General features: G+C 50.0%; 1 protein-coding gene across 1 annotated transcript; it reads left to right on the forward strand.

The window, feature by feature from the left end:
• The first annotated feature begins 3,235 nt into the window (after positions 1–3,235).
• Positions 3,236–8,826, forward strand: SLC25A41 (solute carrier family 25 member 41). Its single transcript, XM_059918633.1, is given in 8 exon segments — positions 3,236–3,336; positions 3,338–3,420; positions 3,636–3,808; positions 4,258–4,325; positions 4,327–4,405; positions 7,328–7,495; positions 7,708–7,855; positions 8,654–8,826. Coding segments are annotated over 8 exon segments (993 nt in total).
• The last annotated feature ends 1,639 nt before the right edge of the window (positions 8,827–10,465 follow it).

Consider the following 10,465-nt stretch of genomic DNA (forward strand, 5'->3'; position numbering starts at 1 on the left):
TCCTAGCTTCTGGTGGCTGCCCACACCCCTTGGTGTTCTTGGATGTTAGACCCATCACTCCAATTTCTGCCTGTCTTCACGTGATCAAACTTTTTCCTATGTGGACTGTGAGAGTCATTCTCTAAGATGTCCCCCTCTGATCTTTGACTCTTGGTGTTCACATTCTTGTGTAATCTCCTCTGTCATTGTACCAAGGCAGGTCTGTATGACCAAGGGAATACAGCAGAAGTGATGGTATATTACCTCCAAAATTAGGTTATAAAAGACATTGAAGCTACCATCTTGTTCATGTTTTAAGCTGCTATGTTTGGGGAGGGGAGGTGATTTGTTACGCAGCAGTAGCTAACTGATACATATACACATATATAGATATGATTTTTCACACGCCCAGATAAGGGATCAAGCCTTGCTAACTATTTTGTATTTTTACTTCCTTTGAATTCATGATCAATGCCCAGAAGTGGGATGTCTGGGTCAAAGGATATGACTATCTCAGGATCATGTCACTGGAAAAATTGTATGCAATATACACAGCTACCAGCAAGGAATTAGCATTACCAGTTTTAATGCAGTCATGTCAGCATTGAGTATTACCACTTCATTTTATTTAATTGTGCCTGTTAACATTCATTTTCTTGTCCACATTCTTTTTTTTTTCTTCCAGTTTTGTTGAGATATAATTGACATACAGCACTGTAAAAGTCTAAGGTGTACAACGTAATGATTTGATTTACATGCATAATGAAGTGATTATTACAATAAGTTTAGTGAATATCCATTATCTCATATTAAAAATTATCTCATTAAAAGTTAAAGAAATAGAAAAAAATTTTTCTTGAGAACTCAGGATTTACTCTCTTTCATATATAGCATACAGCTGTGTTAACTATATTTATCATGTGTACATTACATCCTTCATACTTATTTATCTTATAACTGGAAGTTTGTACCTTTTGACCACGTTCATCCAATTCCCACTCTTCCCACTCCCTGCCTCTGGTAACCAGGAATCTGATCTCTTTTTCTATGCATTTGTTTGTTTTTGCAGTGTAATTGACCTAAACATTATGTTAGTTGCTGTTATACATTGTCCACATTCTTTTAAACCGTTACACTGTGTTTGGGATTTAGGAGGCTCTGCTGACATGCAGTGTGACATCAGACAGGCTGCTTTCCCCTTTCTAAGCCTCAGTTTCCCCACCCACACTTTAAAGATGTCCCCTGACATCTTTAAAGGGAAAAGAACTTACATTTATTAAGCAAGTACTATGTACCCTCACTCTGTGCTAAGCCCCCCTTAGTGTATATATGTGTTGAACACTTACTTTATGCCAGATCCAGTTCTGGACATAGGATACAGAAGTGAATGAAACAGACAAAGATCTCTGCTCTCATAGACCCTATATTCCAGTGGGGAGAGATGAACAAGAAGTAACACAAGTGAGTGAATATGTAGCAGTGTAGATAGGAAAAGTATTACAGAGAAAAACAAAGGAGGGAAGGGGGATGAGAAATACTGCAGGGCTGAGTTTAAATTTTAAGTAGGGTGGTCAGAGAAGGCGTCAGGGAGAAGGTGATGCTTGAATAAAGATTTAAAGATGGTTTAAAAAAAAAAGATTTGGGAATTCCCTGGTGGTCCAGTGGTTAGGACTCAGTGCTTTCACTGTTGTGGCCCGGGTTCCATCCCTTGTTGGGGAACTAAGATCCCACAATCCACGCAGCATGGCCAAAAAAAAAAAAAGGAGCCATGGATATGTCTAGGGAAACAGCATGCAAGACAGAGTAAACAGCCAGTGTAAAGGTCCTGGGGTAGTACCATGCCTGGGTGTGTTGGAGGAACAACAAGGAGACCCATGAGGCCAGCGTGAGTGATGGGGAGAGAGGGAGGAGGGGAGGGCAGAGAGAGAACAGGGCAGGTCCTGCAGGGCCTTGTGGGCCAAGGGGAGAACTGGGGCTTTTACCCACGGGAGAAGGAGCCTACAGGGCTGTGGGCAGAGGAGGGCGGGACCTGACTCAGGTGCTCACAGACGCCCTCTGATGGCTGCTGAGGGGAGGACAGACTGTGAAGGGCGAGGGCAGGAGCTGGGGGAACTGGGGTGATGGCCACTGCACTGGTCCATGTGAGCGACGATGGGGCTGGACCAAGGTGGTGGCCACGTACATGGTAAGAAGCAGCCAAATTCTGGATATACTTTGAAGGTTAAGCCCACAGGATTTAGTGACAGACTGTGTGTAAGAGAGAAAGGGAGGAATCAAGGATGACATCGAGGGTTTTGATCAAACAACTTTGAGGATGGAGATGCTCCCAACAAAGACTCTCATTGGATCCTATGACAACGCTATTTGGTAGAGTTACTCATTACTTCCAATTTCCAGCTGGGGAAACTGAAGCTCAGAGAAGTAAAGCAGGTACCCCAAGGTCACACAGCAAGAAGTGTCTGAGATGGGATTCAAACTCAGGTCCATCTGACTCCAAACCTATGCCTGTCTTACTTCGGGGACTAACTGTGTCTCTCTCTCCCAGAGCTCCAGAGCCTTCCCATTCTCCCCCACTTCCATCTCCTCTTGCCATGACAACGAAACATAGTGTGTTAGTTTCCTATGGCTGCTGTAACAAAGGACCACAAACTTAGTGGCTTAAAATATTATCGTGGAGGCCAGAAGCCTGACACAGATCTCACTGGGCTAAAATCTAGCTGTCAGCAGGGCTGGCTCCTTCTGGAAGCTCCAGGGGAGAATCTGATAACTGGCCTTTTCCAGCTTCTAAAGGCCACCTGCATTCCATGGCTCGTGGCCCCCTCCTCCATCCTCAAAGCCAGCAGTGGCCAGTGGAATCTTTCTCACAACCAGTCCCTCTAACACGGATGGTTCTGCCTCCCTCTTCCCTGTTGAAGGACTCATGAGATTACATTGAGACCCTGTGGTTAATCCAGAACAATGTTTCCATCTCCCCATCAGCTGGTTAGGAACCTGAATTCTATCTGCAAATTTAATCCACCCCCTACCCCTTGCCGTGTAACGTAACACGTTCACATGTTTAGAGGGATTGGGATGTGGACCTTTGGTGGGCGGGGAGACACTCACTCTGTCTCATAATCAGTGAGCTCACAAGGGCCTCTGTGACCTCACCATCCCCTGGGACCCAAATTTACAAGATGCCCCTCCCACATGGTTGCTGGATGGGCAAACTACTCACCAAGGATTTGAACCTAAGTGTCCTGACCCTCCAGCTGCCATGGGAGCCCAACCTGAGGAAGGTCAGAAGCCTTGCTCGAGGGTCCAGACCCTGTTTAAGAGGGTCAAGTCCTTACTCACCAAAACCCACCCCCCTCCTTGGACCTGGCTGTACACATGTATATGGGTACATGTTTGGGCATGTGCCTGAAAGCAAACTGGAGCATCTCCCAACACAGCAGCTGAGTTCGGGCACCATGGGCCTCCCAGCACCTCCAGCCAGGACTGCAGGGGGAGAAGGCCACGCCGCCCACCCCCCCTGCACAGCCCGCTCCTCTCCCAGCAGACCTGGATGGAATGCCACCTTGAAGCAGTGGGGACCGGGTAGGCCTTGGACTGGGAGGGGGTCCTGGAGATGTGTCTGGGGACGGAGCTCCAGCCTGGCTGAGTGGGGGCGGGAGCCGGGTCTGTCCTGCAGGTGCTGCACACTGGAGAGCAGCTGATGGTCCCCATGGCTGTCCTGGAGGTAGATAATGAGGGAGCCTTGTGGAAGTTTCTCCTCTCGGGAGCCATGGCTGGGGCGGTGTCTCACACGGGCACGGCCCCTCTGGACTGTGCCAAGGTATACATGCGGGTGCATGGGGAACATGGCATTGGAGCTGTTGGGATGGGGATGGGCGGAAGTGGAGCTGATAGAGTTCAGGATGGGGGTGAGGGTGTAACCAGAAACAGGTACGAGGGTGGGGTGGGGACAGGGGTTGGAGTTGAGAGGATGGTACCAGGGACAAGGATGGGGTGGGGATCAGAGAACCGGGTACGGGGTCTTTGAAGACAAAATAGGACTGGAGAGGAGGAGAAGATGAGGGTTGAGATGGGAATGTGAGTAGGTGTCGGGTTTGGGTCTGGGTCGTTTTAGAGAATTCTATGACTAGTGAAGGAAGGCATTGAAGAAGGAATGGGGATGGGAGGGGGTAGGTTTGGAGTTGGGCAGCTGGAGACAGGAGAGGTTGAGCTCCAGGCTGGGATGGGGATGGAGATGGGGTGGAGGGCTCCTCAGAGGGCCAGGGGCCTCCGTATCCCCAGGTCTACTCCTCCAAGACAAATTTCATGAATTTGCTGGGAGGTATACGGAGCATGGTCCAGGAGTGGGGAGTCCCCACCCTTTCAGGAACGACTCCTTGCCAGCTCCCTGGCTGTGGCCACTTCCCAGACGCTCATCAACCCCATGGAGGTAAGAGAATATCTGCCCCATAGAAGATGAAACATGATTCGGTGGCAGCTGCTACTGCTTCCTCCTTCCCCTCCCCCTCCTCCTCCACCTCTTCCTCCTCTCCCTCTTCATGTAAGATATGTATCAAAGTTGTAATCCGGATGGCTACCTGGTGACCTCAACACTATTTACTGAATGGGTCCTCTCCTTTCCCCCAGCAATGACCCAAGACGCCACCAGTGTAATTTACTAAATTGGGTAAATTACCTATATTTGTATATATTTGGGTTTATTTCTGACCTTTCTCTTCTTGTCGCTCTGGGGTCTCTTCATGCACTACTATCTTTTAATTTTTTTTTAATGAATAGACTTTATTTTGTAGCACAGTTTTAGGTTTACAGAAAAATTGAGCAGAAAGTACAGAGTGTTTCCATATACCTCTCGCACATGTACAAAGTTTCCGCTATCATTAACATCTTGCATTTCGGTGGTACTTTGGTTACAATTGATGAGCCAATATTGATACATTATTATTAACCAAAGCCCAGAGTTGACATCAGGGTTCGCCCTTTGTGTTGTACTTGCTATGGGTTTTGACGACAAGTAGCCACTATAATAGCATCATACAAAATAAATTCACTGCCGTAAAAAGTCTCTGTACTACACCTATTAACCCCTCCCTCCTTCCCCCAATCCTTGCGGACCACTGATCATGTTACTGTCTATGTAGTTTTGCCCCACCATTTTTTCTTTTTTTGGCCGCACCACGTGGCATGTGGGATCTTAGTTCCCCGACCAGGGATTGAACCCGCAACCACTGCACTGGAAGCGTGGAGTCTTAACCACTGGACCACCAGGGAAGTCCCAGCCCCGTATTTAATTTTTGAGGCTTGATATTATGTCTTATTATTTTCCATCCCTTCTCTTCTTTATCAGTTTTCCAAGCTATTCTCTGTTGATCTTCTCCATTCAAACTTCAGAAGCAATGCACCTCGTTCAGAACACAAAATCACCTACTGGTATTTGTTTTTTACTGGGATGATGTTCAATTCATAGTTGAGTTTAGAGATTATTGCCATCCATATGATATCGGTTCTGCATATCCGAGAACATTTCCATTTGTTCGAGTCTCCTTTTTTGCCCTTTAATGGTCTTTTAAAGTTTTCTCCACATAATTCTTGCCCTTGTCTGGTTGTTTCTTGTTTTTTTTTTTTTTGGCTGCTTTGGGTCTTCATTGCTGAGCATGGGCTTTCTCTAGTTGTGGCGAAAGGCGAGAGGGGGCTACTCTTCGTTGCGGTGCATGGGCTTCTCATTGCGGTGGCTTCTCTTGTTACGGAGCATGGGCTCTAGGCATGTGGGCTTCAGTAGTTGTGGTTTGCGGGCTCAGTAGTTGTGGTGCACGGGCTTAGTTGCTCCGCAGCATGTGGGATCTTCCTGGACCAGGGATCGAACCCGTGTCCCCTGCATTGGCAGGCGGATTCTTAACCACTGCGCCACCAGGGAAGTCCCCATTCTTTTTTATATATATATTCTTTTCCATTATGGCTTATCACAGGACATTGAACATAGTTCCCAGTGCTATATACAGCAGGACCTTACTGTTTATCCATTCTGTATACAATAGTTTGCATCAGTGAAGTGTTTTTGTTTTTGATTGTTGCATAACAAATTACTGCACTCAGTAGCTTAAAATGATACAGATTTATTATCTCATTGTTTCTGTGGGTCACGTCTGGGCACTGGCTAGTCGGGTCCTCTGCTCAGGGTTTGATCAGGTGGAAATCAAGGTGTCAGTTGGGCTACCAATGAACCCATCTGAGGCTTGCAGTCCTCTGCGAAACTCCCTGGTTGGTGGCAGGATTCATTTTCTTATGATTGTAGGACCGAGGTCCTCAGCTCCTGGAGGCCACCCACTGTTTCCTGCCATGTGATCCTCTCCATAAGAGTTTGCTTGTTTGAGACCAACCCGAGGGAATTCCCTGATGGTCCAGTGGTTAGAACTCTGCACTTTCACTGCCAAGGGCCGGGTTCGATCCCTGGAACTAAGATCCTGCAAGCCGAGGCACGGCATAAAAAAAAACAAAAGAAAAGAAACAACTCGAGAGTGTTTCTGATGCTTCCAATCTCTCTGACGCCTTCTGTCTCTGGCAATAGACTCTCTTTTAAAGGGCTCTCCTGATTGGGTCAGGCCCACCCAGGACGATTTCTCTTGATTAACTTAACTGGTTAGGGGCTTTATTACATCTGCAAAATCCCTTCACCTTTGTCATATCGTGTAACCTGACAGAGGGGAGTGACAGCCCATCACATTCACAGGTCTCTAGGCATGCGGGCTTCAGTAGCTCAAGGGCAGGAGGAAGGCCATTAAATAGATCATGCTATCAGGGGGATGGAAATCTTGGGGACCACCTTAGAATTTTGCCTACCACACTCGGTGTGCTGTCTTTTGCACAATTGTAGAGCTGCCAATATTTTGATATTGGGGCATTTCATAAAAATTCCAGTAACTGGCTTCTTTCAGAAAATTGGCAGATCTGGCTACCTGGGGTCCACACTTGCACGGCACTACATTTGGCTGGCGTTAGGGCAGAGCTGCAGCAGACCCCACCTGGCTCACATCTCTTCCCTCACCCTTTTTTTTTTTTTTTTTTTTTAATTTTTTGGCCACGCCACGCGGCCTGCAGGATCTTAGTTCCCCGACCAGGGATCGAACCCGCGTCCCCTGCAGTGGAAGTGCGGAAGCTTAACCACTGGACCACCAGGGAAGTCCCTCCCTCACCCTCTTGGGCTGAGAGCACATACAGGCCGAGGCATCTGAGTTTGAAACTCAGCTGTGTGCGTTCCTGAGCAGTTTCCTCCTGTGTAGATGGGGACAGTGGCCATGGTTGGGGGTCACTGAGAGGATTAGATCAAACAAGCCACCTCACTCCTCATCCTCCCCAGGTGCTGAAGACATGGCTGACTCTGTGCCGGACTGGCCAGTACAAGGGGCTGCTGGACCGCGCCAGGCATATCGTGGAGCAGAAGGGCACCCGCGTCCTTTACCGCGGCTACCTGCCCAACATGCTTGGCCTCATTCCCTACGCCTGCACCGACCTGGCTGTCTACGAGGTGTGGGTCCCACAGAGGGGGGTGTCAGGGGCGGTGTGAACCCAGGCCTGTAGAGAGCTTCCTCCTGGCCTTTCTTTTTTTTTTGGCCACGTGGCATGTGGGACCTTAGTTCCCCAACCAGAGATCGAACCCGTGCCCCCTGCAGTGGAAGTATGGGGTCCTAACCACTGGCCCACCAGGGAAGTCCCTCTCCTGTCCTTTTTCTCTTGTAGATGCTCAGGTGTCTCTGGCTGAAGTCAGGCAGGGACATGGATGACCCCAGTGGCCTGGTCAGTCTGTCGTCCGTGACAGTGTCCACAACCTGTGGCCAGAGGGCCAGTTACCCACTGACTTCGGTGCGCACCAGGATGCAAGCCCAAGGTCAGCCTGGCCCTAGAGGCGACCTCGCATGCCCCTCCCCACCTTGCCTCTGCTCTCTGAACTTTCTCATCCCCCCCAAACTGACTCCTAAACGCTCCATATCTGATCCTGGCCACCTCTGCTGACCCCTGAACCCACCAAAACTTACACTCACCCCCAAACCTGATCCCAGCCCTTCAATTAACCCTGCACATCACTAAAACGAACATCCAGCTCCCAAATGACTCCCACAAACCTCCTTGAATGTGACTCAGGCCCCCATACTGACCTCAAGACATATAGTCCCCAAATGACCTCCCAACTTCTCCACATCGGACCCAGCCCTCAATTGACTCCAGAAGTCAAACCGTTTCTAAATTTGCCAAATCTGACTCTGAGACATCCCCAAACTCAAAACCACCTGCTGCACTATCCTGGGAACTCCCCAAATGTGACCATCCCCCAAAGGGGCTCTCAAACCCCTAAACAAATCCTCAAACATCCAAACAGGTCCTTAGCCCACCACCCTGATCTTGAAAATGTCCCCAAACTACCCCTTAGCACAATCCCCAAATCTCTAGATCTTAGAAGTTGGAATGTTTTCTAAGATGTTCCCTACAACAAATCCTGAAAATTCCTGCCCCTCACTCTCCCCAAACTGACCAATTTCCTCTAAAAGTCTTCCAAACTTCTTTCCAAATGACACCCAGACCCCTTGCTCCTGGCTTCACTGCCCCCCACAACTTTCCAGCCCATGCCCCGCTCCAGGATGCCCAGTCATCTCTGGCCCAGGCTCTGAGCTTGCCTCTGTCCCCGCAGACACCGTGGAGGGTTCAAACCTCACCATGCGTGGAGTCTTCCGGCAGATCCTGGCCCAGCAGCGCTGCCCGGGGCTGTACCGAGGCATGACCTCCACGTTACTGAAGGTGTTGCCAGCAGGTGGCATCAGCTACATGGTGTACGAAGCCATGAAGAAGACCCTGGGCGTATAAGCAGTGAACTAGGCATACCCTGGGCAGAAATGGACAGGAGGATCCAGTGTCCCCTGGCCCCAAAGAACCCTCCAGGCTTGGGACCCAGGGTGGTTTTTGTCAGAAGCAGGCTGGGGGCCTGGGTCAGAAGATTCCTGGAGTGACTTCCCTGGTGGATCAGAGTTTAAGAATCCACCTGCCAGTGCAGGGGACATGGGTTCAATCCCTGGTCCAGGAAGATCCCACATGCCACGGAGCAATTAAGCCCATGTGCCACAACTACTGAGCCTGTGCTCTAGAACCCGCGAGCCACAACTACTGAGCCCGTGTGCCACAACTACTGAAGCCCATGTGCCTAGAGCCCATGCTCTGCAACAAGAGAACCCACCGCAATGAGAAGCCCGTGCACCGCAACGAAGAGCAGGCCCCGCTCGCCACAACTAGAGAAAGCCTTTGTGCAGCAACGAAGACCCAACGCAGCCAATAAATTAAATAAGTAACTTTAAAAAAAAAAAAAAGAAGATTCCTGGAGCCTCCTCCCCAGGGTGCAGCCTGGGACTACTTTGGACTCCAGTCTGACTCGCTGTGACTTGTCCTTGTTCCAGAGCAAAAGGGTGAATGTGGAGACAACCAGGAATAAAGCGATGGTTTCTGCTGGACGTGTCTGGGATACCTGGGTCCAGGAGGGCAACTGGGGATCTGTTATACCTGGGTCCAAGAGAGGAGCTGGTTATCTGGAATCTCTGGGTCTAGGACAGAACTAGGACTCCCTGGGTCCAGCAAGAAAGCTAGGGACCTGGAATCCTTGGTTCCAGGAAGTGAGCTAGGGACCTGGAATCCTGGGTCTAGGATGAGAGCTGGGGACCCGGTATACCTGGGTCCAGTGGGTAAGCTGGGAACCTGGAATACCCTGAGTCTAAGAAGGAGCTGGGTATCTGGATCCCTGGGTCCTGGAGCGGGGATGGGTACCTTGGGCCCCTCAGTCCTGAATGGGAATTGGAAGCCTGGAAGATGCCTAGGTCTAGGAGAGAAATTGAGGGCCTAGGATCAGAGCTTGGAGCTGGAATCCAAAGACCTTATGTGAAGCGGGTGTGGGGTGTGGAATTAAGAGTCTGGGATTCCCTCGGTCCTGGGAGGAAACCAAAGGCCCTAGACCCTTGAGTTCGGGAAGAGAGCTGGTTCCGTGAGTGCTGGAAGAGAAGTGGGGGCTCTAGATCCCTGGGTGGATGGAGAGAGGAGAGGGGGTACAGAGGATCCCTCGGTTTCCTCTTGCTTTGGGGCCACCCCACCCCCGGAAGCACCCGTCTCCAAGGCCTCAAGCAGGCCACGTGCATGGCCTACCCAGCCAGGTTCCTGGGGCGCTAACCCAGACGTCAGGCCTGAATTCCGGCAGCCGGTCGCCAATGCCCACGTCGGCTGCCATTCACTCCGGCTACGGCTAATCCCCTCCCGCCGTCCGGGGCCGGCTCCGCCCCAATGCAGCTGCGCTTCCACTGGCTCCCACCAAAACGAAGCACCTTTATTTCCTTCATTGCCATTTGTCCGGAGAGGTGTCAGTCACCTTACACCCGCCCCCGCCACTCAACCATTGGCTTAGAAGACACGACTAGAAAAGGATTCTGGTTAAGACCGAAAGTAATTCAGTCCAAACGCAAGCGCA

Source organism: Balaenoptera ricei, chromosome 3, assembly GCF_028023285.1.
Source record: "Balaenoptera ricei isolate mBalRic1 chromosome 3, mBalRic1.hap2, whole genome shotgun sequence".
NCBI lineage: Eukaryota > Metazoa > Chordata > Mammalia > Artiodactyla > Balaenopteridae > Balaenoptera > Balaenoptera ricei.